Source organism: Micromesistius poutassou, assembly GCF_964030765.1.
Source record: "Micromesistius poutassou genome assembly, chromosome: 5".
NCBI classification, from domain to species: Eukaryota; Metazoa; Chordata; class Actinopteri; order Gadiformes; family Gadidae; genus Micromesistius; species Micromesistius poutassou.
This window is the reverse complement of record NC_140275.1, coordinates 16,580,503-16,596,112: the sequence shown is the minus strand read 5'-3', so window position 1 is coordinate 16,596,112 and position 15,610 is coordinate 16,580,503. Positions and strand designations below refer to the sequence as shown.

At 45.6% G+C, this 15,610-nt stretch overlaps 1 protein-coding gene across 1 annotated transcript in view; it reads right to left on the bottom strand.

The window, feature by feature from the left end:
• pgm5 (phosphoglucomutase 5) overlaps nt 1-14,315 on the bottom strand; it is a 21,132-nt gene extending 6,817 nt beyond the window's left edge. Inside the window, exons 1-9 of the mRNA XM_084467998.1 lie at nt 14,230-14,315; nt 13,645-14,123; nt 12,228-12,390; nt 11,696-11,842; nt 11,304-11,429; nt 10,822-11,012; nt 10,290-10,444; nt 2,720-2,835; nt 351-486 (exon numbers count right to left, since the gene is read on the bottom strand). Of these exons, the coding sequence (XP_084324124.1) occupies nt 351-486; nt 2,720-2,835; nt 10,290-10,444; nt 10,822-11,012; nt 11,304-11,429; nt 11,696-11,842; nt 12,228-12,390; nt 13,645-13,902 (1,292 nt within the window). The 5' untranslated portion in view covers nt 13,903-14,123; nt 14,230-14,315. The remainder of the gene's footprint in view (nt 1-350; nt 487-2,719; nt 2,836-10,289; nt 10,445-10,821; nt 11,013-11,303; nt 11,430-11,695; nt 11,843-12,227; nt 12,391-13,644; nt 14,124-14,229) is intronic.
• Between the last annotated feature and the right edge of the window lie 1,295 nt (nt 14,316-15,610).

Below are 15,610 nucleotides of genomic sequence, written 5' to 3'. Positions count from 1 at the left end.
TGTGCCTGAGAGAATATAGTGTGTTGTAATTGTTCTGGCTACCTACATGAATAGTTCTGGCTACCTGCAGACGTGGTTCTGGCTACCTGCATGAATAGTTCTGGCTACCTGCAGACGTGGTTCTGGCTACCTGCATGAATAGTTCTGGCTACCTGCAGAAGAGGTTCTGGCTACCTACATGAATAGTTCTGGCTACCTGCAGACATGGTTCTGGCCACCTGCAGCCGTGGTTCTGGCTACCTGCAGAAGAGGTTCTGGCTACCTACACGAATAGTTCTGGCTACCTGCAGACATGGTTCTGGCTACCTGCAGACATGGTTCTGGCTACCTGCAGACATGGTTCTGGCTACCTGCAGAAGTAGTTGCGTCCGAGCCTCGTCCAGTGCTCCCTGGTGATCTGCTCCACCCCCTGCTTCTTAGAGGCCATGATGGACAGCCACACCAGCACAGACCACAAGCCGTCCTTTTCCCGGATGTGGTCGGAACCTGCATCACACAGGGATTCAAATCGTGAAGTGAAGGTTGCTGTTTTCCAGGAATGAGGTTCCACTAATATAGTAAACAACATGAAAGAATTAAATTAATTGTAGTATTCAAGATTTAAATAATAATACTTCAGATATAACTTTACGTCAACTGATTTATAGATTTGTTTTGTATTGGTAATATAATGAATGAAACATCAGGAGAGGGTGAGACAATTTGAGACTTCTATCAGCCTCTCTCCACCCCATTCTTACACTAGTCCTGGATGTGGAGCCCTCATGGAAAATAACAGGTGGACATGCATATGCCTCTGTAAGTATACAGCTGCCAGGAAATTGACAGTTGCCAATATGAAATCCCCCCTACCCCATACCCCTACCCCTTTCTCCTGTCTCCCTCTCTCTGTCTTTTCTATCTACTACCTCTCTGTCTTCCACACCCTCTCTCTGTTTCTCTCTCTGTCTCTCCCACCCCCTCTCCCCCCCACACCCTCTCTCTCTCTCTCTCTCTCTCTCTCTCTCTCTCTCTCTCTCTCTCTCTCTCTCTATCTCTCGCTCTGTCTCTCCCACCCCCCCCCTCTCTCTCTGTCTCTCCCGAACCCCCCCCTCTCTCTCTGTCTATCTCTCTCTCCCACATCCTCTCTCTCCCAGACCGTCTCTCTCTCTGTCTCTCTCTGTCTCTCCAAAGGCTCTGTCTTTCCAACGCCCTCTGTCTCTCTCTGTTTCTCTTTCTATCTCTCCCACACCCCCTCTCTCCCAGAACGTCTCTCTCTCTCTGTCTCTCCCACACCCCCTCTCGCTCTCTGTTTCTCTCTCTGTCTCTCCACCACCCTCTCTCTCTCAGAACGTCTCTCTCTCTGACTGTCTCTCTCTCTCTCTCTCTCTGTTTCTCTCTCTATCTCTCCCACACCCTCTCTCTCCCAGACCCTCTCTCTCTAACTCTAACTGTGCTAGCTTGAGTTAAGGTGACTGCTCTATAAACAATCCTCTCGGATGATATTTTAACCTGAGTGATTTCTCCTCCAGATTAAACCCCAAACCATCACCGAGGTGACTTCTTGTCGATCTGGTTGAACACACGTCTGCTCTGCGTCTACTTGGCTGAGTGTGAGCGTGAGTAAAAAGCGCCAGTACGGAACAGTCGATGATTTATCACTCTGGGCTTTCTCTGGGCTCTGGCCTTACATGGCTAGATCTCGCTCTCTCCTTCCAACCCTCCTCCTCCTCCTCCTCCTCCTCCTCATCTCCTCCATAACACTCATATCTAGACTCTTCTCTCCTCTCCTTCCCTCTTCCCTCATTTGCTTCTCATTCTCATTTCTTCCCTTTCCTGGCTTTTCCCTTACATTTCCTTTCCTCTTGTCTCATCTCATTTCCTTTCCTCGATGGGTACCCTTCCTTTCCTTTACTCACTTACCCTCTTCTTTCATCTCCTTTCCTCTCCCTATTTCCTCTCTGTTCCACTGATCTACACATGTTGTCGTACACCAGTGCTCTCCTTGCTCATTGCTTTCCTTGTCTTTAGCCCTCGGAATCTCCTGAAATCAAGTCATAGAAGACCATCCTCAATATGGAAAATTACAACTAAGAATAATATAAACAAGAAAATAGGTGTGTGTTTGTGTGTGTGTGTGTGTGTGTGTGTGTGTGTGTGTGTGTGTGTGTGTGTGTGTGTGTGTGCATGTGCGTGTGCAAGGGGAGAGCAGCTGCTCTTGGAGCCCTGCCTCTGTGGTTCGGTGATTCAGGGAGCCCCTGTCTCCTTTTATAGCAGAAGAATGAGGATTATTTAAACACACGGCCAGGGTCACTGGCCTCTCATCCACTACACTGTTGTGGTGACTACAGCAACAGGCTGGATGCAACCCTTACACACTCAAACTGGAATTAGAATTACAGTTGAATTGTGCTTTTGAGGTATACTGTATATTACTGTTTGCTTACCTTTGTGCGTGTGTGTGTGTGTGTGTGTGTATGCATGTATTGTGCATGCATGTGTGTGTGTGTGTGTGTGTGTGTGTGTGTGTGTGTGTGTGTGTGTGTGCATGCATGTGTGTGTGCATGCATGTGTGTATGTGTGTTTGTGTGTGTGTGTGTGTGTGTGTGTGTGTGTGTGTGTGTGTGTGTGTGTGTGTGTGTGTGTGTGTGTGTGTGTGAGTGCATGCACAAAACGTGAGCTTGTGGGTATGTGATGGATGTCGATTCTAGTGTATATAATAAACCCCATGCTTTCCCACCTGTTCCGAAGCTCTCCTCCCCACAGAGACTACAACGCCCAGAATCCATCAGGTTTCCAAAGTATCTCCAACCGGCAGGAGTCTCGTACAGTGCCACCTTCAGGGCTTTGGCCACCCTGCACTCACACACAAATACACGCGCACACACACACACACACACACACACACACACACAGAAAGTACGTCAAAAGTGGTCAAAGAAGAAAATAAAGAAATAAACAAACAATTAAAGAAATGTATAAGTCATCACACCAAATAATTTGATCACTTTGCATGTAACGGTAAAATTGATGTTGTATATTGGATGACAATTTAATGATTAATATTTCAGTGACTAATATACCATCCCCGATACACTCTATTTTCCCTTCTCTACACAAGCAGCCCTCAGATTCACCAGATGACCAAACCCTTGATCTTTAAACCCAAGCAAGGCAAATGGCGCTGTAGCAAGAAACTGCTCATCCAATATCTTAATAAGGCAATGGCAGCCGGACCAGAGTAAGCCAACATCCCAGACACTGTTTGATTTGAAATGGAGCCATACACTCACACAGGGAGGAAGAGGAGGAGGAATATCGTGTGATGTGTGTGTGTGTGTGTGTGTGTGTGTGTGTGTGTGTGTGTGTGTGTGTGTGTGTGTGTGCGTGTGTGTGTGTGTGTGTGTGCGTGCGTGCGTGTGTGTGTGTATGTGTGTGCGTGTGTACAAATCCTTCAGATCCGAGAGAGAGAGAGATGGAGAGATCAATTAAAAGATTCCAGTACAGTTCAGTACAGATGTACAGATTATAAATTCTTGGGAACTCCCAAAAATAGGCATTCAACGACTCTTTATTTCTTAACAGCAACCCAGATCATCATGGAATTCAAATAATAATAAATAATAATTAAATCCTAACTCGTACTGCATCTAACTGACTTAGAATGACAGGTTGTAATACCATGGATGGACCTGCTAGCTCAGTACATGCAGGGAATTTTGTCCTAGCCCAGCCAACCGATATGTTTAGTAAACAATGTTGATGGAAGTCTTCCCAACTTCTTCAACCAATAGACTGCTCTGTCCTAGACCACATCTCCATCTGACCTACAAGAAGACCGACGTGTATGCAGGATTCCTGGTACTCGCATGCGGTCACTGTTCAAATTAAAATGCACCGTTGTCTCTGGAGACAGCGGGTCACACAACGCCTCCAAATAAACACACACCAAACCAAACAGAGACGAAGAGTTTGGCACAAACGCGTACCATTTCTACAGAGGGAATCCTGCCATGATTAACATGTGCTAGCTAGGTGCTAATGAGAATTGTTAGGGGTGTGGCAGGGGGGAGGGGGGGGGGGGAGTGGAACATTACAGTATACTCTACACCCACGGTGTGTGTAGCACATGCTAACACACAGCGTATGAACGTAGTGCTAGATGCCCAGCCTTTCATGCCCAGGGGAAGAGGGCAGCTGTGTGTCAGTGGAAGGGTTGTTGTGTGGTCAACGAAAGAGTAAACTAAAGTTGTTCTCCGCTAGGGAACAAAGAAACTGGAACGGTGCGTCACGGAAAGCCTGGCCTTCCAACTACAACAACAGAAACTCTGACCCTATGGCTAAACTGTTGACTTTTTTAACGGACATGTCGGCAGCCAACAAAAGCATCAAGGGTGTCGCAGATGCCGGTCGATTTTCAGCCATTAGAGAAAATGCTGGGATAAAGTCGATGTTTTGCAGAATCTTGGTGTGAACAATGGTGTGAGTATGTAATGTCATTTTAGTGTTTTGATCCTCACAACAGCTGTGCCTTAACAACGGCACAAACACCACTTTGGCACACACACACACACACACACACACACACACACACACACACAAACAGACACTCCAACACAGACACACACAGACACTCCAACACAGACAGACACACAAACAGACACACAAACCAAGACAGACAAACACACACACACACACACACACACACACACACACACACACACACACACACACACACACACACACACACACACACACATAGACACACACATACACAAACAATCACATGGAGAGACACACATATTAACACAAGCAAGCATGCAAAGCCTTACAGAACCATTTCAGAAGAAAAGTATTTTCACCATGAAGCATTCCATTTACAAAACAATGTCATCAAATCAGATTTATTTATGTGCTAAGTTTTTCATACAAATACTCCAGCTGGGGATTTCTGAGATTCTGAAGAGATTTCGTAGCTTTTAGTGAGCTCAACACAAACACTTGAGTAGTGAGTTGATAAAGATTATAGGATTTGAAGACAATCATTGAAACCTTTGGTTACTCCAAAGTCTGAAAGATATAAACATCCAAATACAACAAATACATATTAGAGAAATGCACTACAATATAAAACGTTCAAAAGTACAAAAAGTACAAAAAAAAGAATACAGACAATAATGATGACTAATGATGACAGCAAATGAGGGAAGTAACAAAATTTCATGGAAGAAAGAAGTCAACCTTGTTATCTCTTGTCTTGCTTTAACAATTGTCACACACTACACAAACACAGAAACACACACACACACACGCACGCACGCACGCACGCACGCACGCACGCACGCACGCACGCACGCACACACACACACACACACACACACACACACACACACACCCAAAGACAATGGAGGGTAACATACATGCCTGTGCCAGGAATAAAATGGGAATGCTGGCAGATGAGTGTGATTAGACACCAGAGGAGTTACCTAGAAAAGCCCAGTTTATGGCCCTGATTCCTTTGTATTATCGGTAGAGGAATCCACCACTTAGCCTTCCACACAGGGGCCACCATTACAGGGCCAGTGTACAATGGGTTAGCAAAGATGCTAAAGACACTCATTGCAAGTAGTCTATTGTGCTACGGAATACAAACCTTCATTTCCCCCTGTAAGAAAGGTCGGAAAAGAGCACTGCTTTTGTACTTTTTAGACAGAAATGGTACAACAGTGCACATTGTGATTGACTGGCTTTTGAAAGAAATTGCTATTGTACACTATGTCCCCAGGGGGGATTCACGAATCAACTGGTTTCCAAAGCACACTGATGCAGGGTCTCTGCTACCATGCATACCAGTTTAACAACCCATACTGATTACAATGTATATATACCATCAACTGAAAACACCGTAATGCTATATCTATATCATTTCATGTTCCTCTTTTTAGGAACCTCCCTGTTAATGTGATCATGCCTGTCCATCCAGTCCCTTGGTAGGCAGGCGTGCCCACTCACTACCTATTGCATGAGATCGGTCCGCGTTGCTCTGTCTCAAGGTTCCGTGCTGCTCCCTCCAGGGGTTTGAGGGCTCAGGGTTAGGGGCTTGTCATCTCAAGTGGGCCTGTGAAGCCGTTTGAGACTGTAATTGCGATAGAGGGGTTATGCAAACAGACTTGACTGTATAATCAAGAGAGGCAGCATTTGAATGTACCCAAGAGAGGGAGGGCCGTGTCCTCGTAGCAGAGCACCAGGGTACTGGGAAGAGAGACTTCATAACAGGTGCACAGATCATACGTCTTCGCTGACACCCTCCCTGCCACCCTGGGCTTAGAGCTAAGATGGACAAACACACACATAACACCGCTAATGGGCGAGAGAGACACCAGCGGACGAGGAGAACGACACAATGCAGACATACGCCACTCCGTTAACAGGCTACATGTACTAACACTAGCACACACACATGCACCGGCACACACACACACACACACACACACACACACGTGTCATCTCTGGGTTTAAGCCAATCGCTCTTTCTTTCCTGTTTTTTGTTGTTTACTTTTTTGGTCTGTTGTTCTTTCTCCCTTGCAGAAACACAAATCAGACGCTTCCATGAAAGGAATGGCTGTCCTCGGGATATCGCTGAGAGATTTCTGGTCTTGGCTCACAGACGAGGATACTTTGATACTTTACCAAACATAGGATCCAATCACCCCCCCCCCCCCCCACCCAGCACACATCGCCCCCCGCCACCCCCTCCCTCCCCTGTGGAGCGCTCACAATGTTCTTAAAAGCTTTGGGCTGGCATTCAGTTCAACAAGCAGAGCCCAGCAACGGGCTTGACTCTGAGCTGAAATTGTAGTTTGGTTGCAGAGAACCTGCAGAGGACTATCTCTGACCTCAAGACCTTTTGTACTTTGGTCCATTTGAACTTGTGAATGTACTCTTGATCTAAATCTTAAACGGTTCACACCTATCCGAGGCTCGTTTGTACCTTACGGGTTTTTGGAGGAAAGCCAAGCTAAAGCTAGGAGTCGACATCATCTGTCACTCTGCATTCTCGTGGAAAGCGGTTAAACAGAAGGGAAGGCGATGCTGCCAAAATCAACACAAGTATAGTTGGTTCACAACCATACTTTTACTATGTTTACTATGTTTGAGGAATTTCATCACACATAACTCTTAAAAATTTCATCACACATAATACTGAAAAATAATCAGTTTAAGACAATCATGGTTCATGTCACTTATCTATAACTGCATAATAGGATCATTCAACTGAATAGGTTCAAATGCAACTTGAGAAAACCTGCAACATTTGAGCTTATAGACAAGAACAACCCACAAATTCTCACAAATGTTACATTGATTGTTGATTCATATTCATATATTGAGTAATATGTTTGTTTTCTGCAGCTCACAAACAGAACATGAAAATCATCACTCGTTTGGAAAAACACAGACTACATAATGCCGTCTTACACTAATTGCCCAATGGCTTAAATTTGTCCCCGGTGGTCCACTGTCAGTGAGCTTTGCTGCAGTCTGTTTACCGTTAATGTTTAAAGGGAGAACAGATGAACGGAATGATCCACCAAGCGGTTGTGGTCAACAATAGAATGAGGGGAGTACCACGCTCAGCTTCTGGGTTCACCTCACATCCTCCCAGAGCAGAGAAGGCCAAAGAGCAGGCAGATGTTTCCTATTCCAACATCTCTTCTTCTTCTGCTCCTGACCCTGACCAACACATGACTACCTCCACCGACTTGCTTGTGCACACACACACAAACACACACACACACACACACACACACACACACACACAAAGACAGATGAAGAAAAGAAAAAAAAAAAACATAGAAACGTCTGCATGCACGTGACGTTGTGGCTTTCCAAAAACTTTGACATGTGCGAGCAAACGAGCAAGGTCGACTCTATCTGTCACTGAGTCATCGCCAACTTCCTTTGTGAAGAGCAGCCTCGGTTTTATCTGAAGTGTTGTCTTTCTTTCCTTTCCTCTGTCTTTCTTTCTTTCTTTCACACACAGCGATACACATGGATATGTGACATGTATCTTGGCTTTGTTACCCCCTTTGGCTAGCACAGCATAAACAAAACAGAGGTGAAGCTTATGCTAAACATTCAGGAGGAACGCGCACACACACACACACACACACACACACACACACACACACACAGACACGCACACGCACACAAACCCACATCCTCCCCCCTTGCTCTCCTAATAAAGCTTACACTTGGGAGCGCTCCATGATAAGGCGGATCCTATGCATGTGTTGTTGTGATAATAGAAGAGGTGTGTGTGAAATCTGAAGAGCTGAACAAATTGGCCCTGGATAACCCATAGGATTATGTGTGATGAGTATATGATAATAGCAGTCAAAGCATAACAATAAGCATTCTTTCATGTATCTACCTTTAGTACTTAAACAGTTATGTACTGTGATAAGAGGAAAAAAGATGTGAAAGTATATCATTAAACCACAATGGGCTGGAACACACCTTCAAACTCCAATAAGCACACATCTTAACTTATAAATCTTAACTTAGTGTGTGTACATCCAGTGAACTCTTCCTGCCCTCCAGCTCGTGAACGCTCCACTGGTGTGACATCATCTGCAAACCAACTATAACTCCATTTGGAGCTCAGGTTTCACCCTGCTTTTGCATTGTCTGTTTTCTGTGCCAATAGTCATTAACATTTAATTGTACCGGAAAGGGAGATAAAATATATCGTTCCTATATTAATACAGTATGGATGCATGTGAGGAATTAGTGCTAAGGCAAGGTCTTGTTTGGTAACACACATTGCTTGGACAGTGGGCTCATGATGATCATTACTGTGTGTGTGACTGGAAACAGAAGCGCCACTGTACGACAAATAAACTAAATCCCAAAGAACTCTCAAGCTTTTCATCATCATAAGACGCGGCCCTGGGTGAGTGAGCGGTGTTTGTCGGGAGGTTGGCTCAGAGCTAGAGCAAATGGGAGTGTGAGAGAGCAGGGGAGAAAGAGAGAGATAGAGAGAGATTTATTTCTAATGCCAGTTTTTTTTTTTTTTTCATTTTGAATTGAAAGAGGGAGAGACACACACACACAGTGAGGGCAGGGTAAAACTCCAGTAACTATCTATTTCTTGGTAGCCGACCAGTTGCTAGATCAGTGTTCATAGTGAGGCCACAGTACATAGTGAGGTCTTCTTACACATGCTAACAACTACACACTCACACCTACACACACACACACACACACACACACAAGCATACAGCAACTAGACTGCCGATGGCTAGAAAACACTTAAGCTTTTGGTGTCAGCTCACTAGTCAAAGTGGCCTCCTCCACCTCCCATCGGTATGAGTATGTTGCTGCCAAGAGGGAACCGACAGGCCAGCTAATGGAGTTATTTTAACGTGGATGACTTTAGCCGTGATCACAACCCGTCCACAACGCCTTGCTGGGGCCTTACATAACCCACACAGTATTTATAGACAGCGAGTAAAACAGCTTGAGTGATTGAAACATTGTACATGATGTATATATATACTGTATATATATTTATTTACGTGTGTGTGTGTGTGTGTGTGAGTGAGTGAGTGTGTGTGTCTCTGTTGTCACTGGGTTATTCATAGTGGATGAGTCTTCTTCTGGAGGCCTACGCCCATTTCAGAGAGAAGGGCAGAGGGAGGTATTCATGGGCCAGGATTATGGAAAGCGAGCGAGATAAGGCCCTGTCTGTGTGTGCGTGTGTGTGTGTGTGTGTGTGTGTGTGTGTGTGTGTGTGCGTGCATGCATGGGTGTATGTGTGTGTGTGTGTGTGTGCATGCGTGCATGCCTGTATGAGTGTGTGTGTGTGTGCATGTGTGTGTGTGTGTGTGTGCGTGCGCGCCTGCCTACATGTGTGTGTGTGTGTGTGTGTGTGTGTGTGCATGTGTTTGTGCATGCCTGTATGTATGTGTGTGTGTGTGTGTGTGTGTGTGTGTGTGTGCATTCGTACCTGTATGTGTGTGTGTGTGTGTGTGTGTGTGTGTGTGTGTGTGTGTGTGTGTGCATGCGTGCATGCCTGTATGAGTGTGTGTGTATGTGAGTGTGTGTGTGTGTGCATGCCTATACGCTTTTGTGCGTGCCTGTGTGTGTGTGTGCGTGCGTTTGTATGTGTGTGCATGCGTGCGTGCCTGTGTGTGTGTGCGTGCGTGTGTATGTGTGTGCATGCGTGCGTGCCTGTGTGTGTGTGTGCGTGCGTGTGTATGTGTGTGCATGTGTGCGTGCCTGTGTGTGTGTGAGTGAGTGCCTACCTGTCCAGGGCAGTGCTGGTGGCCATGCTGCGGGCCAGCCCCCGGAGGCCGTGCTGTCTGAAGTAGGGCACCGCCGAGAGGTTGGCCGCCATGATGGCCACCGAGTCCGAGGGGTTCACGAAGAAGCCGTTCTCTCCCAGGATCATGTAGCGGTCCTGGAGTCACACACCACCACCAGACAGAGAGTGAGAAACAATACAAATTTGAATTTGAGGAAATTTGAAAATTTGAAATTTGAAAAAAAAATCGAAAAAATTTCAAATTTGACAATTTGAGGAATTTGAAAAAAGATTTTTTTTTTGCAAACAATTCAATCGTAAAATATTTGGTTAAATGCTGTTAAATTAAAAAGGAAGATCAATTTATTGAATGGAATCAACTTGTAAATAGAAAAAAAATAATAAACAAATGCTGAAATTGTAGTTAATCAAAAACTTGAACTCCGGCCTCATGGCGGTGCATTCAAGGCGTGAAGCTAAGCACCACCGTCATGTATGTCCCGTCATCTCACTGTTCTACGTGGAAGAGTTACCCCGTCTGCGTCGAAGGCTGCACCCAAGCCAATTCCCCCGCCCTTCATGGCCTCGACCAGGGAGGTGGCGTAGGTGAGGTTGGGCTCGGGCGGTCGGCCCCCAAAGTCCTCCAGGGGGACGCAGTTGACGGCAGAGTTAGCTGGGGCCCCCAGCTCGTCACAGAGGATCCTACGCACATAGGGGCCCATTACTGCAACACAACAGATCAGAGGTAAGAGAGGACATGAGAAGAGAGAGGAGAGAAGAGGAGTGGAGGGGAGAGGGGGGGAGGGAGAGGAGAGGAGAGGAGAGGAGAGGAGAGGAGAGGATAGGGGAGGGTGAGGAAGGGAAAGGAGAGGAGAGGAGAGGAGAGGAGAGGAGAGGAGAGGAGAGAAGAGGGGAGGGGAGGGGAGGAGAGGAGAGAAGAGGGGAGGGGAGGAGAGGATTCTGGAATTATTTTGTATTATCAGAACAATCGTCATTTGTCTTGGGCTTGCCTCACCTCCATTCATGGCGTCTATGTGTATCTTGAGCTGGTCTGGTCCCGTTAGGAGACTCTTGATGGAGTTAAAGTCAAAGATGGATCTGAGCAGGTTGAGGTACACCTCCACAGAGTCAACAATCTCCACTGAAACAAAGACACAAAACAAACACGGAAAACCTCACAAATGGATATATATCAATGAATCGTATTTATAAATGCTAACTCAACACTAACAATGCTGTGGCACCCAAAAGAGCTAAGTCATAACTCTAACTCTATCATTTGTGAAGGGTAGAGGCATGTCTAGAACGAGGTAGTTGAAGAATGTGTCCATACACAGGGAAGAGGTGTTAGCATACTGCATGTACGGCTCAGCACCAATGGAGGAGGACTCTGGGACGCGGCTGTACCTCTAAAAGGCTTGAACTTGTTCTCCAGGTCAAAGTCCTGCCTGCCCAGCCGGGAGAGGTCGATGTGGAGGTCGGGGCAGATGGCGTACTCCTCCAGGGTCCTGCTCACCTGGGAAATCCTTTCCATCACTGTGTCTGGGGAGGGGCCTGCCAGGAGCCCACACACACACACACACACACACAGAAACGCACACAAATACTTACACCAATGTGATGCTAAATGATGCTAAACGACATGATGCTATCTCATGCTAAAATATACATGACGCCAGATGATAACACCATAACCTTCGTTCAACGGAAAACCTTTAGGTTTAGGGAAGGGGTACTTGAATCACTCTGTGTGAACAAAAGACAAGCCATTGATCTTTAACGATCTGACTGCTATGAAAAATGTTCCCATCTTTCAGTGAGATGGCCCCCTAAGGACAGTGTGACACTTAACCCAGCAGCCGAGGCCAGGGGGAACCAAAAAAGGCCATGAGAGCGTTTATAACTTTTGTTCCAGTTCGTCGTCCATCTCGGTGCTCACCGCCGTTTGCCACATTGAACTTGACCCCGAAGTCGCCGGCGGGGCCTCCGGGGTTGTGGCTGGCTGTGAGGATGATCCCACCGAGGGCCTTGATCTTCCTGATGATGCAGGACACTGCCGGTGTGGACAGGAGGCCGTTGTGGCCAATCACCAGACGTCCAATCTGCATGGACATCAAGACAGAAAGGACGTAGGCAACGCGTAGGATGGATATGAGCCTAAACGCTTTATGATATGAGTGACATATAAAGTAAAGCACTGGCAAATAGAACATTGCAGAGAGCATTATGTAAATAATTCATTATTTAATTTGCCTGATTTACAATCCACTTATGGTCTAAAAGGTTGTACGGTTTCTAGGACTAAACATGATATGCGCCTCTATGTACCAACTCACAAATGCTTCCACAAGTGTTTATATTCAACTCCAACACCCCATTCGTCAGTCCCAACATCAGCCAGGATTTCTGTATATCTCTCTATGTCATGTTACCGTTAACAATGTGTGTATGTAGAGAGCAAGAGGGAAGCAGGGGAACGAAAGAGTCCAGCAAAGACTGAGAAGAAATTAAATAGTTTATACATTATATGAGAGTGCTAGATCTTAAACCTAAACATTTGTTTTACTATCTATTCATTGTACACCTAATGATGGCAATGAGAATCTTTTGAACTTCATGACCTGAACCATTTGCTTCTACGTCAGCAACGGTTTGGAGAGAGATCACATCAGCTATCTGCCAGTATACCCTGGAATCTGGTCCGGTGCCAGGGGACGGGGTATCCCCAAAGCCCCCTAAGGAGTGTGTGTGTGTGTGTGTGTGTGTGTGTGTGTGTGTGTGTGTGTGTGTGTGTGTGTGTGTGTGTGTGTGGGTGCTATATTGCGTGTGTGTAGGCAGGGAAGTGAAGCAGGATGGATGGAAATGCAGATAAGGCAGCCAGAGACATTAGGCTTGGCAAGCAGAAAAAAAGGGACGCTTAAAACAAATTACATGCCCTGACATTTTCCCTTGGAACGCATCCAAACCAATCACCACCACCCGTCGCTGCTCCGCACAGTTAATGCATTGACTACACTATTTTGGTCTTCATAATTTGGTTAAAATGTTGATTAATACATCGATTTAAAAAAATAGAAGGGTTAGGCTATATGGTCGCAAATATCATCCAATAAAAGTTGTGGTTTGCTTAGTTATCAACATAAGTTAATTATGTTGATATTTCAATATTGTTGCGTCACCAATATATTGATCTGGATAACAGTCATTTTCTCATTGCTCATTGATTGTTCCTTAGATTTGTATTTTACGTGTCAAATCAAAATATGAACGCATGAGGCAGCCCTGCCATACCCTGTCCCCGACCCGTGACCTTATACTGTACATCATCTCAGATGATCTTAGACCTCAGATCTTACCCCGTTAGCAGCGGCCATCTGTACGATCACCTCGGTGGCCACTCGGCTGAAATAGCGGCCGTCGCTCCCTACCACCAGGGTACAGCCCTGGCGGTCCCGCAGGTCCATGGAGGACAGCACGCTCTGGATGTAGTTCTGCAGGTAGTTCTTCTTCCCCTCGAACACCGCCGTCTTCCTCCGGAGCCCATTGGTACCGGGCCGCTGGTCCTCAAACGGCGTGGTTTGGACCGTCAAAACCGGGATGGGGCTTGTCTCCATCCTCGAGGCGAGGAACCCGAAGGAATGACGTTGACGATGATGGTGATGGTGATGGTGGTGCTGGTGGTGGTGTTGGTGGTGATGATGATGCTGATATAACTTTCCTATAAGTCTTTGTAGTCGCGACGCAGGGGACTGCGTAATGTGTCCACTTTTGGATGAAGGACCAGACAGCAACGGACCTCTTATCAGTCTGCGGGTTCAATCCGTCTGATGTTCCGCTATGGCAAAGAAGAAAATAAGTGGCAATGGCATTCGATGAAGATTTGTATAGTGCTCTTCCCACTGAGTGTCAGTTGGCTATAATACAAATAAACCAGTTCTCACTTTCACTTAAAAAGGAAAAACCCGTTTGAGTTCAAGAGCGCAGAGATGGAGACAACGGTGCGCAACAACCGGGACGCGCCTCCGCCAGACAGAGCGCGCTGCAGAGGTCCGAGCTGTTGTGCCACTTTGACAACTCCCTCTTTTCCTAATAAGCCCGGCGCGCTCCAAAGACCCCCGCCTGCCAGGAGCAGGGGGGCGGCTGAAAGCCCCCCTAGCTGCAATCAGCTGCGCCTTGAGCCCAAAATAAACCGAGGACTGCTGGGGAAATTGTTTGGGTCCCGGTATGCAATCGGAGACTCTTTGTGTCTGTCCGCATCCCCGATATATAAAGGCATATGCAACAATCCTTTTTATCCTTCCTATTCAGGACTGACAGGCTTTTCGAGGGTTTAACCTTTACCGGGTTTGTTTCACGAAACAATCATTAGAAGTTGTTATCCCGGGGAATGCAGTGCGAATTTTTCTTCAGATGCCATATATATATCTTTAACATATATCTTTAACAAGCCATATATATAATATTTAATCTTTATATCGAGGAGATTTGGCACAAAGTGTGCAACAAGGGAGGTTCCTGCCCTCGTGTGTGTGGCAGTTGGCAGATAGCGCCCAGCAAGACCCTGATGGCCGAGCCCCACAGGCTGCCCCTAACCCTGGCCAGCAGCGCCCCCTTCAGGTCAAGCTCCGTCATCTGCTCTTCACAACCCGCTTCGAAAGACGGCGCCGCACGAGGGCAAATAATGAGCCCCCCATTAAGGACATGATGGATGATAGTGTCGATGAGAATATATCACTATAATAAGAATGCAAACACTATACGTCATTTGGTAAACACCACGTCATCTAACACAGTTTTTTCAGGTCTAAGGCATCAATTAAAGAAGTTGCGCAGTTGCGTAATTGGATTGGCCTACTTTATTTGTACACGTTTGAAATATATTAAGCCTTTTATATAATTTATTTTCTTTAGGCTATGTTTATATGTTATGATATGAATATATTATGAATTATGGAGTGATAAGCATATTCCGTTTTTATTATAGGTTCAACTTGCATTTTATTCTCAAACCTAAGGCCTAAACAAACAATATGTATATTTTAACTTACCTTTATTATTCAACTTAATAACGTCCAACGTTATTATGAAACAAATTAGAAAGGCCTCTGCGTTTTTTATTCTTATCCTAATAAAAACCTGTTTGATTAATTTTAAACGGACTGGGGGGCCCTTAATTATTGAACTATTTAAATGCATTGATGTTTTAAAAACGAAAACATTTTCCCTGCTAAATAAAAAAGTATCTACATTGAATAAATAGGAAGAAAAACATCATTTAATATTCATTTAAATATTTATTTTAGTGGCAAATTCTTCACAAAA